Source organism: Dinoponera quadriceps, unplaced genomic scaffold, assembly GCF_001313825.1.
Source record: "Dinoponera quadriceps isolate SergipeBrazil2010 unplaced genomic scaffold, ASM131382v1 scaffold458, whole genome shotgun sequence".
Classification (NCBI taxonomy): domain Eukaryota; kingdom Metazoa; phylum Arthropoda; class Insecta; order Hymenoptera; family Formicidae; genus Dinoponera; species Dinoponera quadriceps.
This window is the reverse complement of record NW_014554796.1, coordinates 588905-606426: the sequence shown is the minus strand read 5'-3', so window position 1 is coordinate 606426 and position 17522 is coordinate 588905. Positions and strand designations below refer to the sequence as shown.

Sequence of the window (17522 nt, the reverse complement as noted above, 5' to 3'; positions counted from 1 at the left end):
GGGGGGGGGGGGGGGGGGGGGGGAGAAGAAAGGACTAGCGTGAGAGAGCCGTAAGTAAAAGATCAGGGAAACGTATCGTAGAATTTAATCAGTCCGCGAATGGCGGTTTTTCGTGCTCGCTTTCCGACCGAGATGGCGCGGATAAAGAATTAAGGGGGGGGGGGCGAGGGAAGGATAAAGGGGAGATGAGAGGAGAAATCGTACGTAATTTTCGATAATACGGCCCTTACAATGCTGTACGCGCGAGTAATTCCATTATACGAGGAGCGGATGCTTCTCCCGTGCTCTTAATCCACCCGTTGTAGCGAGGCGCAACGATAAAACCGGCCGCGTACGGCGACGCATCCACATATTATTATGTAGTAACGCGTACAGAGAGTAAATTATGCTCCGAGTGAACAATCGACTCGTAGATAATGCTTTATCGATTCGCGCGGAAAATCAATAAGATTGAGAAAGATCTTCGCGCACGCGCACACACACACACACATATATTAACCCCATAGAAAATAATTGCTAGCGAGGCACTGCTTCATTACCAATTTTTGGCGAACACATTAAATCCAAGTGTGTAAGTGCGCACTTGTGTGTGTAAAATTACACACTTATGCGTGTGATCGGATTTTCTGTGTAAAAATTACGCACTTTCCTGATTAAAAAAATTAATTTCCACGCATTTAAACATATGTAATTTAGTACATTTCACGTGTAATTTAGTACATTTCACAGTGTATAATATGATATATAGTACAAAATGTGTAAAAATGAAGGAATATGTACTTTCAATTAAATGTGCAAAGGATATACATAAAGCAACTTGACACATTTCAGTCCTTTTATACGTAATTTTCGCGTGTAATTATGAGAAAGTATGTGTATTACAGGACGGGGAGAAAATTCTTGGCGGTTCTCGGTGAAAAATTGAATAGAAATGCTAAGGATTTTTCCTCAACCAATAATATAGAATTTCTTCTGTTAATACCTTGTAATTAAAAACACCGAATTTTCCAGATAATTATAATTGCAAAACTCAAATTTGCAATATAATAAGTTTATTGTAAAAATATACATTTGGAGGAGAGATATGTTTTTTTCTTTAAAACTCAATATGTTCATGGTTAATTAATGGTACATATTTTTTGCTGGAGAAAATAAAGAAATATTAAATCTTTGCACACATATTGTGCGTCTTAAATGCATAATTTAATATATAAACATTTAACTGCGCAAAATGACGTAGACGTGTAGCAAGATGGCACGCGTAAAAAGTGACTACACGATTTTACGTAATATGTAAAAATCTACGTAAATATGCAGAAATTATACACTTGGATTTGCATTGCAGTACTAGATGTCAATACTGATTTGATGCTGGTGGAATACTGGAACGATAACAAGACTCGAGAAAGACAGTACTGTAACTGTACCGATTCTCGGTGTCACAAAAGTATCAAAAATTATCGATTCTCAATATTAGGACAGTATGATTCCTAATGATTATTATTATTATTGTCAATACAACAGTGAAACACTTGTGAAATACTGTAAAAGAAAAGGGTTCATAATATGGCCGAGGTTGTTTGTTTGTACCTGCAGATGTTCATTTTTAATATCACATGAGACGAAAACACCGAAGCAGACTCGATTGGAATCGAACTCGGGTCTTCTCGCTTGCCACAACCGTTCTTACCACTGAACTACTTAGACTACATGTTAGTGACATTTCCTGCTTTCTTATTTAAGACATTGATTTCGTAACGTGAAATCCGTATTTCAGTATTGAATACCTCGTTAGTATCTTCAACACTGGTCGAATGTACACGATTCCTACAAGGGACTGGAAAAGATCTCCGCATGTGAGTGGACACACCACTCCTGCCGATCGTCTGATATTTCTGATTTGAAATTTTCGCCCTATGTCAAACCTTTAATTCTACAACACAGCAGGAATTAAAAACAGGTTCCCACCTTTGACCTCGATGATGTCCTTTCAATTTTCGTCTCGGCTGCTCTCACCGTCAAGACGGACTGTTCAATATGATATCAAAATTAAATCTGTAGAATTAATGGTTCATAGGATAAGTTAATAAGTGTCAGTATCCTCAAAGTAAGTTTTTATTAATCTACGCAAGCACAAACCATCCTTAAAAGCATCAAAGTAGCTCGAAAACTTGGACTCGGTATCTAAGAAACAAATCTATTATAACCCGTTGTTCTTCTTATTATAACTATTACGTAATACGATGTTCAACAGACAAACGATTGCACGATTGTTGGTACGCAGGGAAGCCAGCCTTCTTCGCCTGCTTCTCTCTGTCCGTCGGCGACTTTCACCGGCGAGAAGTCAAACGGCAAGGCGAGTCCGAAGGACAGCGAACTTCCCGGCGAACTTTCGCGGGAATAACTTAGGAACTTGTCGCGCACGTCGCACACGACCGTCGGTATTCGAGGACTTTCCGACATTCGCACGCGAACCTCTCGAGCTCTCTCGCTCTTGAGTTTCGTATCGGTGAAATCAAAGCCAGCAAGTCGAAAGCACTCACCGTACATTAGCCAGGGTGTGCCGGCGGGAGCGCAGATTGTGGTACCCACGTAGCTCGCCGATACTGCCCTGCTCGGCCTGCATCTTGGCTTGTGCCGTCGCGGCGGCACTAGCGATCACGTGGTGCTGATGCCCACCAGGAGCACCGGCCGTCGTGACGCTCCTGCGCGAACGCCAACCCGTCCTGCTGCCGCCGCCGCTGCTCGGCGTCGGCGATTTCTTCTGGTAAGGTCTGCAAAAGGAGGTGCCGCGAGGGCCAACCGCGATTTACCATGTCGCTCTGTCACGAAGAAGAGGCAGACCTTCGACTATCTGTTGCTGGGGAACGCGATTCGATCGGTCGAGGAAAACGCGAACCCGATCTCTCTCGAGAGGTTCGAACTTGAAGAGATCACACTCAGACCTCGATAAGCTGATCTTTGGAGATATGGGGAACGAAAATGAAAAGGATGAACGATGGTTCGGGGAAGAAGAGAGAAAGACCCGAAATGTGAAACGACCGGTAAGAAAGGTACGTGAAGTTAGCATTTAGTTAACATTGGTTCTCGATAACTCTGATCTGAGTTTTCTGATTATAGCTTCCCCTCGAAGAGTACTTTGATATTCGTAAAAAGAGCTCCGGCGACTAACGTTACTAAAATAGTAATGAAAAAACTGGGGTGCTGTCTCGATTTACGTTCAACAAATTAACGAGATTATTCACCTTTAACAACAACAGGCTGATCAAAATTCGTCTAGGTCTTTATCGACATTTTTTTTTGTTTAGAGTTTCAAGAGTTCTGGCGGCAATTTCAGATAGAAATTTAGTACGGAGGAGTTCTGCAAGAAATTATTAGGATGATCCGACTATTAATTAATTAAGAGGTTATTCGACCTCAAATCTGCCACTGGTATCAGTTATGTAACTTTCGATAACGATTTTTGTAAATAATTACAGGCATTTGATATTTTTTATCTATCGGGAACTTCAGAACACGTCGAGAGGAATAAAATGTGCTGTTTAGGACTATTCGGGCTTGATATTATATTTTTATTTTTTCTTGATTTTTGAAAAAAAAATCGAAAAATTTACTTTTCCACCAGAAACTCGAGTACTCGTCAAGAGACATCAAATAAGCCATTTCGAACTATTCGTGATAATGGATGTGAAATTAGAACCCCATTTTTTAATTGCTATTTTAGTAGTATTGATCGCAGGAACTTTTTTTATGAATATAAAAATACTCTTCGAAAGGAAGCTGAAACTCTAATCAAAACTATCGAAAACTAATGTTGGGGAGTGCCAACTTCCTCACATACCGATAAGAAAGATAAAGATAAGAAAGATAAGCCAGTAAGAGTCGTCGATGGATGTTGGGTGCGATAATTAAAAAATCTAGCAGAAGGATAAAACTGCACGCGGCAACAAAAATGTTATTGAATCAACAGAATTTCCAACTGCGCGCGTAATTGGAGTAAATCTAGATTAAATCGAAATATTATTATTATTATTATCATTGAAACTAATATACATCATATATTATTTAACTAACTCACGCATTAGTTTCGATGATATTGTTGTTGAATCTAGATTTACTCCAATTACACGCGTGGGAAATTCTATCGATTCAACATGGTTTTCCCGCGTCCTAACAGGACTTTCTTTTCGAACTTACATCGTACGCTCAACAATGTTATCCTTCCCGTTGGATTGAAATCGCGCTCAACATCCACCGACGGCTCTCACCAACTCATCTTCCTTACTGCTTGGTCCAAGGAGCGAATTCACGAAACGCTATTGCCCGTAAATTCGTTCTGCAAACTCGATCTCGAGATCGGTTACTCCGAGTTCCCAAAAATCTCTGTTGGACCGCGTCCTACGATTTTAGGCAAACTTGCGTCTGGTCTGCTCGGCATACTCGCGCGATGGGAGTGCCAGGAGGGAGATTCGCGATATATTAGTCACAACAATTCGCAGAGATTGAAGGATTTTAGCGAGTGACTACGAGCAAGTGAGATATTCACGAGGTACTCTCTCGTAATACCTGAATTTGTTATGCACGCCGTACTGCAGAATTAATGTAGCGACGGTTAAGGGTCGACCTTTCCCGGCGCATCTCCAGACGATTTCTGAATTAATTACGACGATTAACCGGCTCGAGTCATCGTATCAGACTCGGCGTTGCATCTAAGAGTCGGGCCCGGATCGATATCGCGTGTTATAAATCCGTGATTAAGCGTTATCTATTCCATTTATCTCGCAACAATGTAACGTTAAGCGGGGGTCGTGGAACGCCGAAGCTTTTCATCGGATGACCTCGACGGTCATTTCGGCCACCCCGATTGTCGGAGAGCAACGCGCTGTCGTTATGATACGCTCTCCCAGAAATATTCGCACGATCGCACGCGCAATCCACCCACAGCGGTCCGCAAAGCGCGTAAACAAGGATAATTCGGCGCAAAACTACCGTACCGCGGAAGTACTCGTACAATGTTGAAGCGAGAGAATCGCGAGGGAACCGACAGAAATCAAGAGTGGCTTGTGAATTATTGGCGAATCGCCCGTGACGATTGAGCGTGCGCGCCCAGTGGTTTGAAAGTAAATATTTTTGGCCAAGATTCTGAATTTCTCGATGAAAATACATTCTTATATCCAGAATATATCTTTAAAGCAAAAAAAAAATAGCTATTCGTAAGTGATTCAATATTTTTCACTTTTTTTCTTTTAGATAAATACAAACTAAACATAAAATGACTTCATTTTCTTACGAAAAACTTCAAAAAAGTGCGTCGTTGCTTCTTTTATATGATTTTAGGGAGGATTTTATTACATTTATGAACAATATTTTTATCTTCTGATTCTATCCAAATCTTATACGAAGTTCAACGGGATACATTACACGAATCTGAAAAGGTCGATTATTTTCAAAAGACACAGAGAAAAGCGCAAGACAAATATAATAGATTTTAGTAATATAAAGATCGATAATCATAACTGTAATTTTTTCCGAAATTTTCAGAAACTCTTAAAACCTTTCCCGAACTATTGACGAGAGAACACCATTTCTATTATATATACAGAAAAAAATGCTAGATTCAAGTAAATAATTATTCTAATAACCCTTAATAAATTTTAATTTAGATGAAATAATATTTATTTAACGCAAGTAAAATACTTCCCAAGTAAATTGTCCAAGTAAAAATATTTACTTATCTGAATAAAATTTTCTTAATTCAATAAAAAAATTGCCAAGGAATACTGGAGTAATTATTTAACTTGAATTTGGGATTTTTTTCTGCCTGAAGTTACCCTTATTTCAACCATAAGTCTAGTTGTTATCTCGCTTCAGAAATAAGAAAAATACGAAATGTCAAATCGCTTGCTTCGTGACATTCTTTTAGCGTATTAAATATATACCATCGCTATTTATAAAATAACATAATATTTTGCGCAATTTCGGGCAGTGTGACAGACGTGTCTAAAATTTACCTTCGAATAAGAAACCCACACAGCACGTATGTCTCATAAACGTCCTTTACATGTCTTACTGTTTCAAAGATGTCTTTATCAGAGATGTCTCAGGACGTCTTGCCGATAACAAGAATAACAATTGATGACAGTTTACGATTGCTTGACTATACAAGGTAGAACGATAACTTCGTCCACCTGGCTTACTTCCGCTATTTTTAGAGATATGGAAATATTTTCATCACAAAAGCTGTGCAGTATCAAGACAATCATAACATGCTAGCGATAATTTTTCTGGCAGGTGGAGGCGTTTCAGTACTGATTGCAGTGCGTGCATCAGGAATTCGGCGATTGCAATGTAGCATCGATGCAAACAACATCACATCGAGTACCTTTTACAATGTAAGAATCATTTTAATCCTTTATTTAATGACCGAATGATACTATAGATCGTTCGAATCGTTTGAAAATCCGCTGACGCATTTAGGATAAAAAGGTACAGCATGCCGTTCGAAAAAGTGGAAAGGACCTTGAAACCTACGAAGTGTCTCCACCCACAGAAAAAATTATCACTAGCATGTTATATGACCCTTTTCATACTACACAACACACACATACACCCACAACTCCTAACTAACTAACCAAAATATTTGCATATCTCTAAAAATAGCGGAAATACTCAGGTCTAAGTTTATTGCCCCGGCCGATAGAGAATCATAAAAGCTGCATTTCTGTCAGCTGGGGGTGAAATTTGAAAAGGATGACTTGGCCAGGAAATATCCATCTCAGAGCACTGAGGAGCGGAGTGGATGCGCGGCGATCTCTCGGCGCCGAGCTCCGTCGTAAATCAGCCGCGAAGGGCGGCCGAGATTTGGCGTAGCTTCGCCGGATTAATTTTACATTTACCGCGCGGTTAGCGAGACAGCGCGAGCCGACGTGGAAATATCGTTGCGGAAGTGCGGCTACGACGATTTCGAAAACGAACGCGCGCATGCACGCACGTGGGCGGCGCGCGAAAATACCTACGGGGAGACGTATTTAGCGCGAATAATTGATCGGTGTTGAGCTCTTACGTGTTGTCCAACTCATGCGCCGCTGACGCGTCGTTAACAATGAATGCGTCGACGCGAATCATTCATCGGGGAGATCGCGAATCGGTGACCGGCGTATCCGGTGACTTTCTAACGTTCGCAGACGGACGACGCGTTCGTTGAAATAACACTAACGCGAGATCCGGCTGGGCCGATCTTTGGATTCCGCGCTGGGAATTTCGGACGAAGTTCTATTTGCAACTTTATGCGTCGCGGAAACGAAGCGAAACGTTCGAAGAGTCTCGTGACAGACTTTACTATTTATGCGCGCGTTCGTAAACGCGCCGTTCCTATTTCCCGCGCGTTCTCTCTCTCTCTCTCTCTCTCTCTCTCTCTCTGCCACTCACCGACGGAATTTCGCACGCCCGAGCCCGTCGCGAGTACAGATCCGACTAAAGCGGCGGCTTAAGCCGACCCGTTGCAAATCAGCGTGCGCTCTCTCAACGACGAACCTCTCTCTCTCTCTCTCTCTCTCGTTATCGCCGGACGCGATTTCAACGGTGCGCGCGAACATCAACAGGTTGCTTCGCGACGCGGAATAAGTCGGCGATTCGATGCCGCGGCGAGCGAGCGAGCGCGAGCGATCGATCGATCCACCGTCATCGGTGGACACGCGCGCGGATTTATCGGATCGAGCCGTAACGTTAACAAGGAAGCCAATCTCGCGGGTGCGGATTTACAGAGAGAAATAAAGACGTGCAATTGAGCGAGATAGAGGCAAAGAGAAAAAAGGGGGGAAGGGAGGGTGAAAGGGAGGGAGAGGGGGAGAGATGATTTATCATGCGCTGCAGGAAAAGCTTTCCAAGAAAAAGAGGAAATTAATTAATTAATTAATTAATTAATTAATAAGTATATGTAAAGAGAATACAATAAGATAAAATAAAATAGGACGAAGAATATATGTTAACGCAAACGATCTTCCGGCTATTAAAACGTTTCGAGCAGCTTAATTTTGCAGTTACAAGAAAATTCATGTCAGGCCGAGTTTGCAATATCTGTAGTGGAGCCTTAAGAAACTGACCAATCACAATCGATCATTCTTCTCACGTTCGACTCTGCGACTGGTCGATTTTTTACTTACGTCTGAAGCTCACTACATCTATTGCAGACCCGGTTTTATGTAAAATTACTGGTAGACTATTCCAAAATGTTGCCGACATTACTCGAAACGAGCGCTTAAATGCTTCGGTTCAACATGCGGGAACGATTATGGGATTACGGGAGTAGGTCACGTGCAGCTTCGGTGTCTCTTGAAGAGATATGCATTCTTAATGTACGGTTATTACATAAGATTATCGGTAATTTATTCCTCAAAATATTGCATCCCTCAAATAGACAACACGAGAAAGGGAGAAAGAAAAAGAGTGAGAGAGAGAGAGAGAGAAAAGAAGAAGAAGATAGATAAAAATATTGAGATAGAAAAAGAAAGGGGGATGAAAGAGAGAGATAGACAAATAAATAGAGAAAGAGAGAGAAAAAGAGAGAGAGAGAGAGAGGAAGAGAAAGAGTGAAAGAAAGAGAGAGAGAGAGAGAGAGAGGATGAAAATAGAGAAATATTGAAATAGGGAAAAAAAGAGGGACGAAAGAGGGAAATAGACAAATAAATAGAATGAGAGAGAGAGAGAGAGATCTGGTATTTGCAGCTAGGTCTAATATAATACCGAAATCTCTCGCCGACTGCATCGCCGGGTTACACAGCGAATGCCGTATATACGAACGGATATATCCGGCACAATGCGCCCGCTCGCACATACGCGTGCCCTTGCCTCGCTATATCGAGGGCTAATACGACGGGGTTGGAATCTCGAATAACGTCGAAGGAAATAGTCACTTTGTGCCTCCGTTGTGCCGGTCTCGTTCTATCCGCCGATACAGTCGCTCGCGCGTAGTCAGCGAGCGAAATTCGAATCTCGCGATTTCGGGCGGCGTACACACACACACACACACACAGGCGCCGGACGAAGGAAAGAGAGGAGAAGTCGCGCGAGCAAGATGCACTATCCGCGAATCCAGTTTCATCGGAGCCACCTCGTGCGCGCAGATTCTAATTATACGAGATTCGCTTCGGAATTAGCTTAGTAGGGAACGGCATCCATCTCGCGGCGGACAGGATACGGCCATTATGGCGTTATAATTCACATCGGCCTGGCAACGACTGCCGTCCGTATTTCTCGGATCGACGACAGGCGATATCGCAAGGCGGGCCCCGGCGTGCACACCCGCCGGGAGTCCGAAACGACGCGTTCCGTCACTTCGAGGAAATCGATGACACGCGATGGCGCGCGCGAAGTTAACGCGCCGCGGTACGTCACGGGACGGGCGCAATTCCGCGGGGGCAATCAAATATTTGCGATACCAGAGGGGTTGANCCCCCCCCCCCCCCCCCTCCAGGATATTCGCGTATGGACCTGCCGTAACGAACGAATGAACGATTAAACCGATTATGGCGATCGGCGCGTCGAAAAAACACCGGCGGTCAACTGGTCGGCGATTGCAGGTTGTTGCAAGTTAATCTAAAAACAGCGATCATTCGTATCCTTGTAAAGTGCGAGCAAAGTGAAAAGTATCATCTCGATCTACTGCGCGAAATATCGGGAGGCAGGTGGGTGAAAGAGAGGCAGGTGAAAGAGAGAAGGGATTTCGCGCTTTCTTTCGAACGTCCCGGTGCAAATCCAGCGCAATTTTCGTCTGAGGTAGTTGGTCCGTGAATTGATTTCTTCGAAGTCTTCTCAAATTTTAGCAACATATAGCAATTTAAAGATCTAGAAGAGTTAACTTTTTTTATTCGGTTGTTATAACTAATCGTTGAAATAAATAGTAATTCGTTCCATTCAATAATAATTAACATATTTTATTATAACAAAAATGTTTATATGTTTGTTATGTCATTAATGTTAAAATAATAATAAAAGCTAATGTTTATGAAAGATATTAATAATATTACTATTAATAAAAATGAGAAATGTTTGTTATATTATTAAAGTACTTTTATAGATAGCATCCTAATTTCTTTCAGTGACATTTAAAATCGCTTATCCTTTATTATAGACTGACTTCTGTATATTCGAGGTACAACTTGCGAAGGTTTATTACTCCTGTTATTCCTAAGATAAGATACATTTTGTTTTCAAATATCCTAAAACGTGAAAAAATATATTTGGCAAACAATGTATTTTGTGAGTGAGTAGTTATAACAAAATAATCAAATTATAAGGAATCAAATCAATATCATATTTAACTCGTAAAAAATAGAAAACCAAAAAGATACATCGCCCCTCTCCCAATCGAAACACGATCTACACACATGTAAAATTAAAAGAAGATTGACCATACCGAAACCGTGAGAATTGAATTCAAAGTTAACACTATTTACATATATCACAGGTGCGAAAACGGCTTCCGATGTCACGTTTTTAATTCTAACAACCAAATTACTCTTACAATTTTAATGAAAAAGGAGACAATAAAAGAGACTTGTAGAAATATTACAAAAAAAATTACAAAATCGCTGAGACCACCAAATTTTCCCGAAATCGATCTTTGAAGTACACAATTTCTGATAACGGTTGAAGTATGTGACACTTAACCTCTAAAAATTTAACAATATTGTACGCGCTATATTTCCTTTTGTTCCTCTTGAGGCATGTTATCAAAGGTAAAATGGTTCAATAACCTTAAAGATTTATAATCCATACGTAAAAATGCGAGAAATACAAGAAAATACGGAAAAATCGATCCGACGTCACAATCGCTTCTTCAATAGTGATACTTTTTTGCTATAGAGTGTCAAATCCGTATATCATAAATCATATTTAAAAACATTTAGCATAGATTTTTCGAGGTTCTTCGTGTTGTATTAACCATTCAAATTCTAACAGTACTGTCACGGACCAACCACCTTCATTCGACATCGACGCAGTCCCGCGCGACGTAATGAAAAAAAAAAAAAAAGGGAAGAATCATTAGCTCGCTATCGTCCGGTCTTCATCTCCTTATTACGCATTATTATCCGCGAAGGCCTTGTAAGGCCTTGTAAGTATTCCCTACTTTAATTACGTCAGCTGTCTTAGCTTCGTCGGGACAAGTTAATTATCGATTCGATCGTGTTTCCTCGAGCAACTTGAGAAAGCTCGCCCGGCACAGTTGTCCTTAAACTTAAATCTACAACCCCATTTCCCACTCTCGCGACAATGCGCGATGTGTCACGTATTCCTACACGCGTCACGCAGAGTAATCATAATCCTTCGAATTCACACATATGGATTTCGCACACGCGGGTCATTTGCGTATTGCCGCGCGTTAAAGCACACTGAGAGAAAGATTTCTTCAAATTTAACCAATTTCATCGCATCCAAGCAAATTTCGTGTCATTGGCATGCTCCGGAAAAATTAATGTTTCAATTAATAAATACGATTGTTAGACTTTTCAACGAATACGTAATCTTTATTTTAAATAAAAAATTTATTTGAATCGCGAAAAATAATTTTCTTTTAAAGGAATTACTTGTTACATTTTAAATATTTATTAAGTAATATTTCATTTGGTTGAATTATGTTATTTCAAATAATAGCGTTCTTTTCGTTAAATAATAGAGTTTCTTTAAATAAGATTTTTATTCGAACAAATAATATCTCGTGGAAGTACGTTGTTTCTGTGAAACAGATTTTAGTCAAATAAATAGAAATACTAAATCTAAAGAAACCTTTTTCCGTCTGTAAGAAGTTAGCCTCCCACTTTTCTGATTTATTTATTTTGACAGTTGTGCTGATTTGTACAAGATTTGTGCTACATTGTGCCCGAATAATAAACTTGTAATATGAAAAATGCGTGAGAAAAATTGAAAAAAGGTTTTTTTTGGCCAGCCCCTCACTTTTCTATTTTTGCAATTTTTTTTATTATGCGAAGTTGTGCTAAGTCGTGCTAATATTGTGCTAAAATAACATCTTCGATAAATGAAAACCAAAAAAATTAAACGAAAAAAAAAAACGATTTTGGGCAAAACCGAAGATTAACGTTTATATTCGTATTCGTCAACCAAACGATATCAAATTGCATATCTGATTTCTACAAGCATAGTACAAGTCAGCACAAGCTTCAATTTTACTGGCACAAAAATGTTAAGGACATGTTAAAGGCACTTTACTCTTGAACATGACCCTTCGCGCTCGCAGTATGTCCATAATCGCGACTTCTAAACTACGTTTCGAGGTAAAATTGTATATCCGAGATGTTCAAGCTCAGCACAAGTCAGCACAAGCTTCGGTTTAAATAGCATACAAATTTAAAGGGCACTTTACTCTTGAACGCGGCCCTTCGCGTTCGCAATCTATGTCCATAATCGCGATTTCTATCGCGACTTCGTATAGAGTCACATAAAAATGCACAACGAAGAGAGATGTCTTCATTACAACGTACCCCCTTCAATTTAATATTATCCTCACCAATATAGCTGTGAGTGCGAAGGGCTACGAAAAGTTGGGAAACTACAAATACGAATGTTAATTTAATTTCGTACCGTTTCGTTCAAAATCGTTTTTTTTTTTCGTTATTATCTATCGAAGGTATTACCTCAGCACAATCTCAGCACAACTTAGCACAACTTAGCACAACTTAGCACAATAAAAAAAAATTGCAAGAATCGAAAAGCGGGGGGGGAAGGCGGGGCTTGCAAGAAAACCGTTTATTAATTTTTCCCGCGCATTTTTCATACTACAAGTTTATCACTCGGGCACAATGTAGCACAAACCTGGCACAAATCAGCACAACTGTCAAAATAATAAATTCGAAAATGGGGGGGGGGGGNAATTCGAAAATGGGGGGGGGGGGAGGGGCTAACTTCTTACAGACCCGTTTTCCCCGTGCAGCAATGAAATTATGACCGGAAGCTTCCTCCGACCTCGTTCGTGTATTCCCACGCGTGTCTGTCGGATATTTTGCGTTTAAATCAGCTAATCGCCCGATAATCCGTGCGTGCACTTAGACGCTTACGCGGCGACCATTAGCGTAAAACCGAACGCTCGCTCATCATTAGCGCCGGGGCCCGGTATGAATTGCAAGGGGAAAACCGCAATTAATGTTAAACAAGCGATACCGAGTCGGCCGTATCCTGACCGAATTTACAATGCACGCACCGACTATCGATTTCTCTCTCCTTCTCCCTCTCTCGGTCCCCGAGAGCGAACGCAGGTGGACGCAAATCGAGAGAGCAAATGAACGAGGATCAAAAGAACTCGGTATTCCTTTCTTCTTCCGTTAACGCTCCGTATTTCGCGAGCGAGCCAACCTCTCGCCGTGTTTTATGCGATTATCGGCGACCCTATCGGCGCCGGTAAGCGTTGGATCTAACAGCGAGCTTTGAAGCTTCGTGCCCGTGTTCCTGTTAGCCCGCATTGCCTGCATCCCGGTAATTCCATTTGGTAGGCAACTCGAGGGGGAATTTCGATCTCGATGTTTCGCACGGCCAACTGAATAGAGGAGACGCACGGTTGCGTCGCTGACGGTCGCTTTTTCACTTAAGAACGCGTTACGAAGGTACGTGCATTCCTCCCGATGCACTCTGTCTCGTCGCTCCTGAGGACACTCGGATCTTTCGCGCTTGCCCAAACGGTGAAATTGATCTCCGTCGAGCGCGAGGTCGGAATTAATTAAAAGCGATTTTATCGCCTTTTCAAACGCACTACGGCAATACTTTGTCGAAATCGGCTTTCATTCTTTCATTTCTCCCGGCTATTAGTATCTCGATAGTCAAACGTTATAGTATAGAGAGAGAGAAAGAGAGTCTTTTATATATCTTTGAATAAAATATTTAATACATTTTCTTTAGTAACAACTATAATTTCGATTACCACATCCAGAATGGGTTACCATACGTCAAAATGTGACCGTTAAATAAATAGTAAGAAAAAAACATCAAACCGACATACCATTTTGTTTTTAGGTTTTAAAGCCTTATTGAAAGTAAGCCTTGTTGAATTTAAAATGAAAGTTTATATACATGGATGCAACCCAGCAGCATTTCTCTACCGAAATATATGATAGTCATATGGATATTACATATTTCCTTACAAATAATTATTTTTTTTTATGTTTTAGGACTGACGTTTCCAGAAATTAGATCCCAATCCCGACACATCCATGATACCCGTATAGAAAATTATCAAAAAATAAAATCAAAGCTAAAATTACATTATTTTGTATATTGTTTTATCAGATATTTTTATATATTATTTTTAACCTTACATTTCGAAACTTTTGAAAATTTTACGATATATTACTGCTCTATTATGCAGAAAGACATTCCCCAATTTTTCCTGATCATCTCAAATAAACAAACAAGAAAAATAAGGGAAGATCAGTCATCAGTAGCTTCAAATGCGTTCTGTGAAATGATATTTCACGGCAAAGTTCAAGTTTGTCGATTAAGAGACCGGTAAATTCAGGTATCTCGGTTCACAGATGAACTTAACCTTAAAGGACATTCTACAATGCTCCGTCGCGAAAAATGGTAACTACTAGTTGCAAAATGCTATTTTGGGTTGCAATGAGGTGTGGCGATCGCCAGTTGCTGCTCGCCCAGAAGTTAAAAGTTCGACAACTCTCCTTTAGAAAGCGCGACTCTGTCTATTGCAACTGAAAATGCATTTCGTAACTGGCAGTTGCCATCCTTCGCGACGGAGCATTGTAGAACGTCCTTAAAAGTTAAGCAACTCTTCTTTAGCAGTCACGACTATCTATTGCAATCCAATATGCATTTAGAACGCCTGTGATTTTTCTCGCGTGGTTCAGTGACAGAGAATGGAAATTGGCTCAAGATCCAAAGTGGTTTCCAAAGTTCCAAACTTAAGCTATAAAATAGCACTGCCGCATAAATTACTTCTCGCTGATTTGTTACTTTTCACGAGAAGAAAGCTCAAAACAAAACTTCAGCGCAACGAAAAATTCAACGACGCCAATAACCCAACCGAACCGCGCTTGCGAACAGAAACTGCCACTTCAGCTCCAGCTATTGTACGCAATAAATGAAATTCATGTCCGGCAGGGCTTAATACTTTACAGTCAAGAAATATGGGTATATCAGTTTACCATAACTGTGTCAGTTTCGGTTAATTAGGATGCCCGGAAGAGGATTTCTAGATATGAGGGCCAATTTCGCACATTCTATTTTCTTTAGTGCAACAACTACAATAAAAAAGAAAATATAACGAAGATGTTTAATAAAACAATGTACATAAAATAAATAATAAAATAATGTAATTTTAGCTTTTATTTTATTTTTTTGATAGTTTTATAGGAATATCATAGGTATGTCGGTTTTGGGACCCAGTTTCTAGAAACGCCAGTCTTAAAACATTTTAAAGAATAATTACTTGTAAGGAAATATGTAATAATTTCCATAAAGACTATCGTATATTTCGGTAGAGCAGTGATGTCGGTTTGCATCCAGGCGTATAAATTTTTACTTTACACTTTCAACTTCGAAACCCAAAAACAAAACGGTATGTCGGTTTTGGTGCTTTTCTTCCACCATGTTTCGTGGTCGCATTTTAATGTGCGATAATCCATTCTGGACGCGACAATCGAAATTATAGTTGTCACTGAAGAAAATATATTAAATATTTTATTCAAAGATATATATAAAAAAAAACCCCCTCTCTAGCTGCGTAAATGTCTGATTCTGAATCGAGTCTCGGGATAAATCGGGAAAAATTTCCGGAAGATTTGAGATGAAATACGAGCGAGCGTAACGATACATAACGTGATCGTGCATTTTTTCGTCGTGTCGCGAAAAGAGACGGTGCACTTTCGTCTTTCTTTTTCCCATCGAAAACCGCTTTTGGCCCGCTAATGTGCTCGATATTAAATCATAACGGAGCGACGGGTTACATGTACGTATATAGCGTTCACGTACCGCACTACGTTCGTGTAAACGTCCAAAGGTCTGCGGTAGAGCTCACAATATACAAAGAGCAAATCGACGCGCCATAATGAAAGCTAGCCGCGCTTATCCGCTACCCGCTTTCATCTTCACACTCGTCATTTTCAATCCTGCATTAACGGAATGGATCGACTCACTCCTTTATCAATTACCTAAGCCTTAATACGAATCACTCCGACAGATAAGTAGAAAATTTATATGCGCGCGATCGAACGACGTAATCTTCCCCATCGCGTCCCGAATTTTCCTCGTAATTACTTGATAAGCCATTTTCGGTGAAATGAACGTTAAGACAATTTTTTTCCATTTCTATTGGCAAAATGCGTCGGGTGAGTGCAAAAGTCTTTATAGATTTTCAATAGATATCGTAACGAATGATTTTGTATCGCACTATGCATATTAATATATTATCACACAATATAATACAACACTATCGACTATAATTTAGAAGAAAAATGGGCCAAATTCGACCAAGTTCTGATGTTTTTTTAATAAAAGGCGATATACAAAGCGTTTATTAATTAACGCCCAGAATTTACATAGCGTTATTGCTCATAAAAAACTAAATTAAAATCGAAAATTCCTAGGTCATTTTGTCGAAAGAGGCCATTGTTTGCGGCAACTTTTCAACGTTCAAAATAATATATCTTTATAGCTGATCCTTAAAAGTTAAAATTATGTTAAAGTAAAATCCAGCAAACATCAACTGACAGTAACATAACTTCAATGTAATAATATTCCAGTCAGCAATGTAAACGCAATATAACGCGTATATTTATGTAACAATTATATTGTTAAATGGGATACCATAACATTGATATTACGTTATTGGTGGTTCGTGGGTTTGTTGGGAATCCGCTTAAAATTAATCGAAGAAAATAGATTTGTGATCCTCGGTCGTTCGAAGCATAGTTTGAATCGAAAAGTCTTGTTTTTCCTCTCCATTTCGTAAACTGACGTCTCGACATTTCCGCTCGGTACTTTTCGACTCGAATTTTCACAATGCATAACGCTACGTAAATAATGGGCGTTAATTTAAAAAAAAATAAATAAACATATACATAACGTGCGTTAAAATATCTGTCAATAATGTAAAAACAAAAATGTCGGTTACGATATTCGTTGAAAACCCGTCGAGACTGTTACCCATTCACCCGATATCAACGAAACCCCACGAAAAAAAAAAGAAAAGAAAAAAACCGAAACACCCTGAATCTCATGACATCCCCCTCGCAAAATGCCGGCGCGTCCGCGCGTCGCGTGAAACATTTTCGTGGGGTGTAATCTAATCTAAAGGCGGGCAATATGAGTGACTGTCCTCTATCTTGTCGGCGTCCTTCCGGTCCTCGTGATCCTTTCGTAATTCAACGCCCTCCTCGTCGTCCGTTTTCAAACCATATTTGTACGAACGCTCGGGGAGACCAGAAGTAAGTTCCTTGCCGAAGAGTTCCCTCCATCTCTGTCTCTCATTCGCTCCCTCTCGAAAAGAAAGCTCAATGAGGGAG

General features: G+C 40.2%; 1 protein-coding gene across 1 annotated transcript in view; it reads right to left on the bottom strand.

The window, feature by feature from the left end:
- The window catches only part of LOC106741891 (cAMP-specific 3',5'-cyclic phosphodiesterase), a 496301-nt gene that overhangs the window by 475165 nt on the left and 3614 nt on the right, over nucleotides 1-17522 (bottom strand). The window contains exon 2 of the mRNA XM_014614302.1: nucleotides 2544-2774. Coding sequence (XP_014469788.1) covers nucleotides 2544-2626 — 83 coding nt within the window. The 5' untranslated portion in view covers nucleotides 2627-2774. The remainder of the gene's footprint in view (nucleotides 1-2543; nucleotides 2775-17522) is intronic.